Source organism: Hemibagrus wyckioides, linkage group LG02 (genome assembly GCF_019097595.1).
Source record: "Hemibagrus wyckioides isolate EC202008001 linkage group LG02, SWU_Hwy_1.0, whole genome shotgun sequence".
Lineage (NCBI taxonomy): Eukaryota > Metazoa > Chordata > Actinopteri > Siluriformes > Bagridae > Hemibagrus > Hemibagrus wyckioides.
In genome coordinates, this window is record NC_080711.1 from 19,849,231 (window position 1) to 19,862,667 (window position 13,437).

Genomic DNA, 13,437 nt, shown 5'->3' on the forward strand with positions numbered 1-13,437 from the left:
ATACATTTTTAAACATTAACAGCAAATGTTTGTTTGTTTTTTAAAGATAGATGTGTAATACTGCATATAAAATGTATAATTAATACATGAATATAGCATGTCATACAGATTTTGTGTAAAAACTAATCGAGAGATGATAATACATCAGTAAAAAAAAAGAGAGAAAGAGAAAATAAGACCCAGTGATAAAGCCAAATGTTTTATATCAAGCTGGACTTCTTACTATAATATTCTGACAGATAACTGTGTTGAAATTAACATTTAACACACGCAAAACACACACACAATGCTGTCCCGGCATTACCGGCTTTTCCATGCATTACGGCTTTCATGCAAGCGGACGTTTATGTTTATTTGTGTAGTCTATAGTGCAATAGTATATTTCTTTCCAATGGCTCCGTTTAGTCGCGGTTTTCTCCCTTCTTTTATAAAACTCCTAACCCGATATCCGTGCCGCAGTCGTAAAGAGTCGTTGTGCCGTTTCTCGGGTTATGCGGCACAGAAGCAGCAGCAGCAGCAGCACCAACACCAACGGGGTCCCGGAGCTCCTCTGCCCGCCTCAGTGGACGCGCACGGCGGCGTGACGGTGCACCATCTGCCCGCCGACGTCACCGAGGCTACTTTCAGCGAGCTGCTGCGGGGTGAATGATGAGCTTAAAAGTCGTACAGCGTGTAATTTTACATTTACAAAACGTTATTTTTTATTTGTGTTTTTCTTTTTTAATAGCTCACTGTCTTTGCTGGGCTGCTGAAGTCCAGCAAACAAAACAACAAACAAACAAACAATTAGCAGTTCTGTGGTACAAGTGGCTCTCATGAAAACACAAAAATAAACGAACAAAAATGTATATATATATATATATATAAATTCTACACTACAGATGTTCGTGGACACTAAGAGTTTGTAGTTCAATTGTATGTATTAATTATGTTATAACATAGTTATTAACTAACATGCTGGGTTCAGTTATAGCAAAGTGATGGGATTGTGTGAGGCCTTTCAGATGCGTCATTTAACATGTATATAGGATCCCAACATCTTCTGACCAGTCGAAATTGAACAGGTATAACATGTCATGTTTGATTGTAGCGATGTGAAGAGTAAACACTGTGCTGTTTGTGTATCCTTGTGTTTTAGAGTCCGTGTGTGTGTGGCGCTCCGAAGGTCGTGTGGCCGTCTGGTTGCGTGTTCCTCTCTGTCGGAGTCGTCTAGCCGAGGCGGCAGCGCTGCAGGGTTTTACCTACCACCATGCGGTTCGGGACGAGGCCGTGCTCAGCCTGTGGATGGGGGATGGAGAGAGCCGTCTGCCCAATTACGCGACACACCAGGTCGGGGTTGCAGGTAAGTGTGTGTGTGTTTGTTGAGTATAGTATAGATTAGAGCACAGACTATATCACTGTTTGCATAGAGTTTGTTTTTAAATATACACCCATCAGCCATAACATTATGACCACCCGCCTAATATTGTGTTGAAGCATTAACTTCTTCAGCAATTTGAGCAACAGTAGCTGTTGGATCGGATCACACAGACGAGCCTTCGCTCCCCACGTGCATCAATGAGCCTTGGCCGCCCATGACCCTGTCTCCGGTTCACCACTGTTCCTTCCTTGGACCACGATCCATAGATACTGACCATTGCAGACTGGGAACCACCCCACAAGAGCTGCAGTTTTGGAGATGCTCTGATCCAGGCGTCTAATCATCACAATTTGGTCCTTGTCAGACTCACTCAAATCATTACGCTTGCTCATTTTTCCTGCTTCTAACACATCAACTTTGAGGACAAAATGTTCACTTGCTGCCTCTAATATATCCCACCCACTAACAGGTGCCATGATGAGGGATCATCAGTCTTATTCACTTCACCTGTCACCTGTCTTGTGGGTACAGTTTGGGGATGACCCCTCTCTGTTCCATCATGACTGCACAGCAGTGCACAAAGCAAGGTCCATAAAGACCATAAAGATGTGTGAGTTTGGTGTGGAGGAACTTGACTGGCCTGCACAAAGTCCTGACCTCAACCTGACAGAACACCTTTGGGATGAATTAGAGTGGAGACTGCGAGCCAGGCCAAAACTGGGACATCTGCCTTTACATGCACATGAATGTATGGAGTTGACCTGCCCTTAGAAGCTATAACATCTTCAACTCTTCTGGGAAGGCTTTCCACAAGGTTTAGGAGTGTGTTTATGGGAATTTTTGACCATTCCCCTAGAAGCACATTTGTGAGGTCAGGCACTGATGTTGGATGAGAAGGTCAGGCTCGCAGTCTCCACTCTAATTCATATATATAAATGTATGCTGAAGCATTAAGAGTTCCTTTCACTGGAACTAAGGGGCCGAGCCCAATCCCTGAAAAACAACACCTGAATACAATGATTTGGAGGGGTGTCCAAAAACTTTTGGCAATACAGTGTAAGTGTCTACACTGGTAGAAGTTTAAAAGAAGAATGCTTGCAATTTTATGCATTCAGGTAAAAACACATCTGGTTGATGGAGTGTGGAACTTTGTCATGTAGAACATTACCAGGTTTGAGCAGCAGAGGGCGAGAGAGAGCAAGAGAAAAAGAAAGAGAGAGAGCCAGTGTGTGTGTGTGTGTGTGTGTGTGTGGGGTAGTAGGAACATGTTGGAACATGTCTGTTTGGAAAGATGCTGTTTATTGGGAAGAGAAGAAAGAAACCTGGTGCACTCATCACCCTACAACACACACACACACATATACACACACATATTTGTCTTTCTTTCCTTTTGAGAAATCTGTTTACAAGGTGATTCATTCTTAATAATTAGCCAATCCCCACCAAGATATAAACTCCAGAGTGAACACTAGACACTGTTGTATTTATGTCAGCAACTAAATTAATGAACGCCTACAGTATTAATAGCTTAATGATATATTTACCTGGGGTTTTGCTGTTCTAGACCAGAATAAAAAGCTAAATTTGTCTATTTGGGTCCAGAAACCAGTGATGTCTGGACTGACATGGACAAGAATCACAGATTTTTTTGGCATCACCAATAAGCAAGGAGTCGAATGATTCAGTGTAAACAATCTGTCTTTGAGTGATCATACTTCTGAAATAAAATGATTATGATTGGATGCCTGAAACCTGATTAATTAATTAAATAATTTCCTTAAATCATTACTGTAATCACACAGAATCTGTCAATAGACACAAGTGTGTATGTGGTAACAACTAGTTATTACATGGTAGCGTGTTATGCAATAATCCATCTTCCCCTTCTTAAAGGTGCTGTTGTGAACCAGTCTAATGGAAAAGTCCTTGTGGTTCAAGACAAAAACAGGGTACGGTACATGTATTCACACGTTCTGTTTATCACACTCACACACACACACTTACACAGAATCCATTTATATGACACACCATGTGGTTTTTTGGGGTTTTTTTGGCAAAACTCTTGACGTCATTGAAATTTTCTGATAGCTTAATTTAGCCAGGTCAACAAGCAGTGTGTAAACATGAAGTGTTTAGGAAATGGAAGACACACACACACACACACTTTAGCAAAGTTGACTGCAACACCTTGTTTCACTTTCCCAGCCCACTCACTGACTCCTTTATGTCCGGCGGAGGACATAATCGTTCTCATAATCGTGCTAATCGTTCCCATTCCTCACGTCTTGCCTCACCGCCTCTATAGTGTTTGTGAAAATGTCCAGAATATAAAAATCCAGATTGGGTGTGATTGACAAACCGTAATAATGTCCAGTGTGATTAAATTTCTCAGACAGAGAGTCTTGTTCACTTGGAAAAGGATCCATCCATCCATCTTCTATACCCGCTTTATTCCTAATCAGGGTCACGGGGATCTGCTGGAGCCTATCCCAGCACACATTGGGCGAAAGGCAGGGGTACACCCTGGACAGGTCACCAGTTCATCACAGGGCCACACATATAGACAGACAACCACACACACTCACACTCACTCCTATGGGCAATGTAGAATTACCAATCAACCTAATGTACATGTTTTTGGACTGTGGGAGGAAACCGGAGTAAACCCACGTGGGCACGGGGAGAACATGCAAACTCCACACAGAAAGACCCCTGTCTGCTCGAACCCGGGATTCAAACCCAGGACCCTTGCAAAAAAGATATGCAAGAAATTCTAACCATGACAGTGTGCATTAATATGTGTGTGTGTATATATATATACACACTGTATATATCAGCCATTTTGTACCTGTTTTCATCAGTCCTTGTTTGTTTGTTTGTTTGTTCATGCACTGTCATGTTCTAGGTTTCCATGTTATCGTTGTGTTTCTTTAATCATGTTTTATTCGACCCGTGTCTTGTGTTAGTTTCATCCTGAGACATGTTAATAAAGCAGCGCTTCATATATCCTGCATGTGGGTCTGTTATACTGCGCTCGGGAGCTCGCGACTACCACAGAGATCCGGGTTCGAGCCCCGCTTCGGGCGATGCCTGACGAGGATGTTACAGTTTTAGTCTTCCGTCCACACTGAGGCGGCGTTTTCTTTACGTATCTTTTTGAAAAACGCTCTCCAAAGCGGATAAATTTGACAAACACCGCTTTCGTGTCGCAGTGTAGTCTGAGACCCTTAACTCTTCCTGCAGTAAAGCATGGTGGCGGTAGCATCTGTGTGGGATTAGCGTAGACGTAGCCTGAGAGTCTTAACTGAGGATACTCTTCCTGCAGTAAAGCACAGTGGTGGTAGGATTAGCTTGGACAAAGCCTGAGATTCTTAACTGAGGATTCTCTCTTTGTAGTGAAGCACAGTGGTGGTAGCATCTGTGTAGGATTAGCTTGGACGTAGCCTGAGATTTTGAACTGAGGATACTCTTCCTGCAGTAAAGCACGGTGGTGGTAGCATCTGTGTAGGATTAGCGTAAACGTAGCCTGAGATACTTAACTGAGGATACTCTCTTTGCAGTAAAGCATGGTGGTGGTAGCATCTGTGTAGGATTAGCCTAGACGTAGCCTGAGATTCTTAACTGAGGATACTTTTCCTGCACTAAAGCATGGTGGTGGTAGGGTTAGTGTAGACGTAGCCTGAGATTTTGAACTGAGGACTTTGAACTTTGTAGTAAAGCATGGTGGTTGTAGCATCTGTGTAGGATTAGCATAGATGTAACCTGAAATTTTGAACTGAGGATACACTTCCTGCAGTAAAGCATGGTGGTGGTAGGATTAGCATGAACATAGCCTGAGATTCTTAACTGAGGATACTGTCTTTGTAGTGAAGCACAGTGGTAGCATCTGTGTAGGATTAGTGTAAACGTAGCCTGAGATACTTAACTGAGGATACTCTTCCTGCAGTAAAGCACGGTGGTGGTAGCATCTGTGTAGGATTAGCGTAAACATAGCCTGAGATACTTAACTGAGGATACTCTTCCTGCAGTAAAGCACGGGGGTGGTAGCATCTGTGTAGGATTAGCGTAAACATTAACTGAGGATACTCTCTTTGCAGTAAAGCACGGTGGTGGTAGCATCTGTGTAGGATTAGCGTAAACATAGCCTGAGATACTTAACTGAGGATACTCTTCCTGCAGTAAAGCACGGTGGTGGTAGCATCTGTGTAGGATTAGCGTAAACATTAACTGAGGATACTCTCTTTGCAGTAAAGCACGGTGGTGGTAGCATCTGTGTAGGATTAGTGTAAAGATAGCCTGAGATTTTGAACTGAGGATACTCTCTTTGCAGTAAAGCATGGTGGTGGTAGCATCTGTGTAGGATTAGCGTGGACGTAGCCTGAGATTTTGAACTGAGGATACTCTTCCTGCAGTAAAGCATGGTGGTGGTAGCATCTGTGTAGGATTAGTGTAAACATAGCCTGAGATTTTGAACTGAGGATACTCTCTTTGCAGTAAAGCATGGTGGTGGTAGCATCTGTGTAGGATTAGCGTGGACGTAGCCTGAGATTTTGAACTGAGGATACTCTTCCTGCAGTAAAGCACAGTGGTGGTAGCATCTGTGTAGGATTAGCATGGACATAGCCTGAGAGTCTTAACTGAGGATACTCTCTTTGCAGTAAAGCATGGTGGTGGTAGCATCTGTTTAGGATTAGCATGGACGTAGCCTGAGATTCTTAACTGAGGATACTCTTCTGGCCCCTGAGTAAGCTGTTAAAACAAAAACCAAATCGCACATGATTATTATGGAATATAGAATTATGGAATTAGAATGTCCTGATAAGTATTCATCCTACACACATACACTCATCAGCACTGCTGCTGAATCTGCAGTGAAGCATGGTGGTGGGAGCACTAGTGTAACTGCTGCTTTTCTTATTCCTTACTCATATAATCAAGTTCACTGACCATTTAAAGTAAGCTTTAACCTGAGATGATGATACACGTCAAGTGGACGATACTGATAATCATTTAAGAACGGACTGTTTAGTAACTAGATTAAGGTAGAAGTGTCATTTTCTCTCTTTTCCGCTTTTTAAAAGAAACCAGGGTTTTAAAATCAAGTTGAAAATTATACAATTTAGTGTTTTTCCCCCAAGGCCATTACACACATCTGCGACTTCCTGTCTTTATCTGGCTGACTTGCCTATTATCTCTCTGTATTGTTTATCCTTTAGGCTCGTCGCTCCTCGTCATTTACTGCTTGCAGTCTGGCTTCGATCCATCAGTGATACTGAGTTACAGAATATGCCACTGGCCTTATATTTACACACACACACACACACACACACACACACACACACACACACACACCCATGACTCAACAGCAAAAGATTTCAAAATTTTAGGTGCTTTTTGTCCGCGTGTGGGCGTCAGATGATTCACACTTTTAGCTGAAAAATAAATCCATGACGGAAACGCGTCAAGTCAGGAGCAGCTTTCCCGGAGCTCATACTGCCCCTTCAGAGACACATGGAGCGTATATATATGTGTCGAGAAAATCGAGCAATGCAAAGTTGTCATCCTTCTGTTATACCATCTTGGAATTCGTGTGTCCTGTTTTTTGGCACAAAAGCTTGACTACAGCGAAGAAGAATTTTTTGAGGGGGATTATTATGACATCATGGGTCACATGACAATCCCAACATGGTGGATGGATGCATGCAGTAGATATATTATACATATTCATACTACACGCATATACTGAATCAGTAAGTGAACAGAAACCGTGCAGTGTAGTCCTTAGCAGTGACCGGAGATGCCCCCTGCTGGTGTGGAGGCGTACCATCCCTCATGGATTTGTGTCACAAAGGCGACAGCCAGGAACGAAACTTTATTAAGAAGTGTTGACACAGAAAAGATATGCTCGTGCTTGACAGGGATTCCTGTCCTTGTGGGGACATTTGGTTCCCATCAAGATATAAAGATATACCCAGATCCTTCCTTCCACTAAACAGCAACCCCTAAACACACACACACACACACACACATGTAGATAATTGCATTATCAGGACACTTCAAAGCTTAGACAAAAACAAAGTGTGTATGTTAATTCAGTCCTTTTCTATCTATCCTTGTAATGTTTGTGCTTTTACTCCATTAAGAGATAAACAATAACCACACACACACATACACACACACACACACACATACTCTCTTGAGTTCTCTTCCTTATTCATTAAACATTATCCGGTTAGTGTTGAACATTCACCATGGAAAGAAGGTTAAACATTACCTGAAAGATGGCTTGGAGCATCTAGTTTGTAACCACACACACACACAGAGAGACACACACACTCACACTAGCACTTATCTAGGGAGAAAAATCTTGCCAAGGAAAGAGGGACGGAAGAATCTGGAAAACATTACGCAGTGACAGGAACTAGAGAGAGTCTACTTAATGATAGTGTGTGTGTGTGTGTGTGTAAAAGAGAGAGAGAGAGATTTTTGCCCTCTTAACACACCATGGGCGAGTGTCTAGTTACACAACCTAATAAACACACCATGAGAGAATATGGAATTTTTTTAAAGTAAATAATTATAATACATATTTATGTAAGGTCTATATAACTTACATGACATATATATATTACGTGAAACCGTACCCTTTAAAAGAAATAAATGTTATCCAAGTATAGAAATAATAAATATTTTGAGTCATCAAACTCTAGGCTAAAACTTTAAAACTAAGAATTATATATATATACATATATATATATATATATATATATAAATATATATAGATATATATATATATGTATGTATGTATACAACCTCAATGAAATTTAGCTCAGAAAGTATTTCAAATAATCTGTTTCTTAATAAAATAATAATTAAAAAACAAATACATTGCATTTCCCCACAAAAATACTCTTTATTGTTTCATATAAGAGAGAAAAAAACAAAGTACCGTACAAGGAAGGGACATTTACATAGCTTTAACTTAAAAAAAATAATAATAATAAAGATAAAAAGCATTAAAATGTCAATAAAAAGTCTACTCAAGTAAGAACTAAATTACAGTTTATAACTAGCAGCATTTCTTTTTTGGTTTGGTGTTAAATATGACTAAATAAACATGTTTGTACATATCAGTAGAACACTTCTGTTTGTTTGTTTGTTTGTTTTTTTTGCTTAAATATAAAGTTAATATTTCTATGTTGAATGCATGGAAATAAATGAGTCGCTTATGCTTTTGCAAAATAAAAACACATTAAAACATAAAAACATATCAAAGACATTTACAATAAATGGATAAGTCTATGCTAGGAATAAAAAAAAAAGTTTTAAAAGACAATTTTTTTGTTCATTTCAGGCGAAGAATATGTGGAAGTTTCCTGGTGGATTGTCCAATCCCAGTGAAAATATTGGTGAGTATTACATCACAAAAAAAAGATTTAAAAAATGTTGACAAAGTTCTATTTATTATAGTTATGATTTTTAAAATATATATGATTTTGTTTCTTGTTTTTTTTTTTTATATCTATTTTGTGTTCCCAAATCTTTAAAACAAAACAAAAAATCGATTTAAAAGTCTATATTTACCATCTGTATTAAATTATTTTTTTAAAAATATTTTTAAAGTATTTGTCTAATTAGTTTTGGAGCACACATAAGATTTAAATCAAAATATTTAAAGATTTTATGTAGCATTACCCTAAATTACCAAATAATTGCACGCCAAAGCTCAGTATAAACGTATATCTACAGTAAATACACATTGGGAATTTAGACTTTAGGGGAAATTTGAGGTCTTGTTTAAAAAGGTTGAAGGTTTGGATTTGATTATTTAATTAGAATATGTAATAATAACATGGATTCAAAGCTGAAAATGTTGGGGTTGTTTAGAAATACAGGAATATTTAGAGATACTAGGAATGTTCACGTGCGGCCGTTTTCATGAATCTGAATTAATTCAATCCGATGTGATTCAGTCCAAATTATTTTAATCCGAATTAATTCAATCCGATTTAATTTGATCCAATGTAATTCAATCTGAATGATTTTAATCCAGTTTTATTCAATCAGAATGAATTCAATCCAATTTAATTCAATCTGAATAATTTTAATCCGATTTAATTAAATCCAAATTAATTCCATCTGATTTAATTCAATCAGAATTATTTTTAATCCGCTTTAATTCAACACAAATTATTTTGATCCAAATTTATTCAATCCGCATTAATTCAGTCCGATTTAATTCAATCTGGATTATTTTTAATCCAATTTAATTAAATCCGATTTAATTCAACCCAAATTAATTCAGTCCATTTCATTCGATCTGAATTAATTCAATCCGATTTAATTCAATCAAAATGACTTCAATCCAAATTAATTCAATCCGATTTAATTCTGTCCGATTGCAGATTCTCTAAGTTTACGCTAATCACAGCAATCCGATTCAGATATTTGTTTACACATGCATTTCGTATATATTTCAGAGCATCCATCGTTGTGTTCACACCACTGCAATGTGCGTAAGGTTTATTTTTTAAATCCGATTGAGAAAATAGTCCAAACGTTTACAGATGGAACTCAATCAGATTGCTTAATGTGTTTACATGAAGTCTTTTCAATTCTTTTGATCTTCATGATAATATATACATATACATATATATATATATATATATAATACAAGGCAAGACAAATGATCAGTTTATTAGCTTACGTCCTGCAGGGTAGTGAAATCTGTAATGTGTCGCCTAGTTACCATGTTTTAGTTGCCTGGGAAACTTAACTTTCTAAGCTGAAAAAAATTATTAATGCTACCGTCATGTAATAAAGTTGGCTAGTTAGTGAAGTTAGCTAAGTGAATTAGAATAATGGAAATAAACATGTTTATGTTTATGATTTTGGTCCATTTTTTCAACGTTCTTTTTTTTAAAAATGCTACTGCTATTAGAAAGTATGTATTAAATTTATTAACATTAGTTTAGACCTGATGGACATTTGAGAATCATTGCTTGTTTTTTTAAATCAGGCGACACTGCAGTCCGCGAAGTTTTCGAGGAAACCGGCGTGCGATCTGAATTCCGATCTCTCCTGAGCATCCGCCAGCAGCACCACCACCCCGGAGCGTTTGGGAATTCGGACATGTATCTGATCTGCCGTCTCGCTCCGGTGACGTACGACATCAACTTCTGCAAGCACGAGTGTTTACGCTGCGAGTGGATGGATTTGGCCAGACTGGCTAAAGCTAGCGACACCGCACCTATAACGAGCCGCATCGCCAAACTGCTGCTGTACGGACTCGAGACCGGATTCCACAACATCGATCTAAGCATGGAGGAACTGCCTGCCGTTTACACCGGATTAGTCTACCAGATTCATCACAGGACAATTCCTGAGCGGTATAAATAAATCTCACAGTGTGCTGAAGATACAAATAAACACGAGGCCTTTTTTAATAGGAGAATAAAACATATATATTAATAAAATTTAAAACAATACATTTGTTCTAATTAAAAAGAAAATTAAGATGGGAAAAGAATTAAATTGAATTTCAAATTTTATATAAAATAATACTAGATTTTTTTACAGATTATTATTATTATTATTATTATTATTATTCATTTATCCATAGATAGTCAAAGACATATTACAGTTTTAGTAAAAGTTTAGTCATTTTATTCATGTTTCTTAAATTACATTAAATTATTAATATTGTTTTTCCTCTGCAAGTATTTGTTTAGTTATGTATTCAATATGTGCATTTTTTATTTATTTTTTTTTTTTTTAATGAACAAATTGGTAAACTAATTAAATATTCAGGGCACAGCACTTTTTTTTAAATGCTCAATTTTGATTGGTCAGGTGTTGATTGAAATTTTTATTTTTATTTGTTTATTTTATTTTATTTATTTATATTTTTGGGGGGAATTTCCAAAGGGATTCATTTAAAGGCAGGAGACACTACATACATATACAATAAATATAAGATTATTAATAAACTATTTAAAATGTGTTTGTGTAATTTATTATTTATGGAATAGTTTAAGTTGAATAACCTCGGCGCAGTTTGGAATAAAGGAATTGTTTTGCCGTGTTCAACAACATTTGAACGTAAATATAAAAAATATTCGATTATGTCATGATTTAAGTTGAAAAAATGAATTGAATTGGAGAATTAAATTAAAATTGGAGTTGTTGGCACTTTACTTTGATTATAAATAAGAAAAAAAAATCTTTTGTTCTTTTGACCTAGCTAATAAATACGATCATTTTATTGTCTTATAAAATACTGTTACATATGTATTTCATAATATTATGTTTAATGAAATGTTGATATCACTGCAGTTTCTGCTGAAAAATTTGGTTATATTTATGGCATTTGGCAGATGCCCATATCCAGAGCGACTTACATTTTAAAATGAGCAATTAAGCATTAAGGGCCGTGCTCAGGGGCCCCAGCAGTGGTGATTGGTGGACCTGGGAATCGAACTCAGAACCTTCTGATTATGATTCCAATGCCTTAACCAATATGCTATGGTTGTTTTATAAAACATTGAATTTTGGAAATTAAAGATATTAAATGCTTTCAAATTAGACCTCCTGGTGGATCAGCGGCAGGATCCCGCGCTCTCATTGCCGCGACCCGGGTCCGATTCCTGGGCAAGGCGCCACCCCAGCCACTGAACAGTTAACTCTCCAGTCCCAAGCCCGGACAAAAATATGGGAGGGTTGCGACAGGAAGGGCATCCGGTGTAAAACCTGTGCCAAATCATGTGGATCGAATGATCCGCTACAAACAGCGGACCCTGCCATCGCACGGGACAAATGCTAGGATAAAAATTAAAAAAAACAAAAAAACAATGCTTTCAAATTAAAAACAAAAACAAAAAAAACTTGAAAGCTCTGGAAAAATGCCATATGAAATTCTTCTAAGCAGGAAGAATCAGTGCTTGCCTGAAATACCTGGACTTACATACAGTATTTAACGTAAATATTCTCTCATGTCCGAGAAAGTTAATACATCGCGATAAGTGTTAAGAGTTTAATTCCATACAAACATTAGTGTTGTTTTGTTCTTTCTCACATAAAATCTTTCTCATTTACAGCACAATTTGATCTATACACACTAAAAGCTAGAAGATATAGATATATAGATATGTAGAAGCAGCATCTTTTAAACTCACATTATTTAGTCAGGACATTCGTTCAAAATGTACAGGAGCTGCAGTCCTAAACATCAAGAGGCTTTTAAAAATGAAAAGAACTTAGAAAATGTATTTCAATTATTTATTTTTTTTTTTTTTGCCAATTTCACAAATTTGGGAATTTTTTTTCTCGGTGTTTTTATTTATTTGATGATTTATTTTTATATTAAATTTTGCCATTTTTTGGCTATTTTTCATTCTTAATTTAAGCTTGTAACTTTAAAAGTTTAATCTTAAATAGCTATTACGTAATTGATTTTAACTTTCGGAATTGTTTCAACATAATTTTTAAAAAGTTTTTACCTACCCTTTAGTAGGTGCAAAGTAGGTAGAAAAATAAAAAAAATAAAAATTTGATTGTAATTTCAACAAATACGCCTGAAGTTCTGAATTTCATTCATGCTTCTGTTTCATTGAGGAGAAAAATTATTCTGAAGGTTGAAACTTATGTTGAAATAATTACAATTTTCTTCGGAACAAAGTATTTCCGCATTTCTTTACACAAATATAAACTGTTCAATTACGAGATTCAGCACTGGGGATTAGTCATAATATATGTGTATATATTAGTCAAAATATATGTTGTATTGCCACTATTTTTGTTTTTACTGGCCTAAATTGATAAATAATTTTTTTTTTAAACGAAAAAAATAAAAATAAAACAAATTAAGTAATTTCTCCCTTTTTTTCTAGGTTAAATTTAAAATGTTCAGATTAACAAAAGCATTTTAAATTACATTTTTTCCCCTTTTGTTTAAATTTGTGGTTATTCATATATAGTTAGTAATTAATGGACGTTAATCATTTAAAAAAATGATATATATATATATATATATATATATATATATATATATTTAATATATATATATATATATATATATA

The 13,437-nt window shown here is 36.8% G+C and overlaps 1 protein-coding gene across 4 annotated transcripts; it reads left to right on the plus strand.

The window, feature by feature from the left end:
* Positions 1-137: 137 nt before the first annotated feature.
* Positions 138-13,314, plus strand: nudt6 (nudix (nucleoside diphosphate linked moiety X)-type motif 6). 4 transcript variants are annotated; one of them, XM_058407230.1, is made up of 5 exons: positions 138-641; positions 1,139-1,342; positions 3,254-3,309; positions 8,715-8,769; positions 10,380-13,314. In XM_058407230.1, exons 1-5 carry the CDS (start codon positions 287-289, stop codon positions 10,757-10,759), a joined length of 1,050 nt encoding a protein of 349 aa, XP_058263213.1. In that variant the 5' UTR covers positions 138-286; the 3' UTR covers positions 10,760-13,314. The 4 variants fall into 4 exon arrangements, with proteins under 4 accessions (XP_058263213.1, XP_058263221.1, XP_058263230.1 ...); XM_058407238.1 differs by lacking the exon at positions 3,254-3,309 and having other exon boundaries at positions 361-641; XM_058407247.1 differs by lacking the exon at positions 3,254-3,309 and having other exon boundaries at positions 546-672.
* The last annotated feature ends 123 nt before the right edge of the window (positions 13,315-13,437 follow it).

Bases quoted from the DNA above. Each gene is read 5' to 3' on its own strand.
- nudt6 (XM_058407230.1), top strand. From the start codon at position 287: ATGCTGTCCCGGCATTACCGGCTTTTCCATGCATTACGGCTTTCATGC. The intron at 642-1,138 runs GTGAATGATGAG...CTTGTGTTTTAG, and splicing joins TTTCAGCGAGCTGCTGCGGG to AGTCCGTGTGTGTGTGGCGC. The intron at 8,770-10,379 runs GTGAGTATTACA...TTTTTAAATCAG, and splicing joins CAATCCCAGTGAAAATATTG to GCGACACTGCAGTCCGCGAA.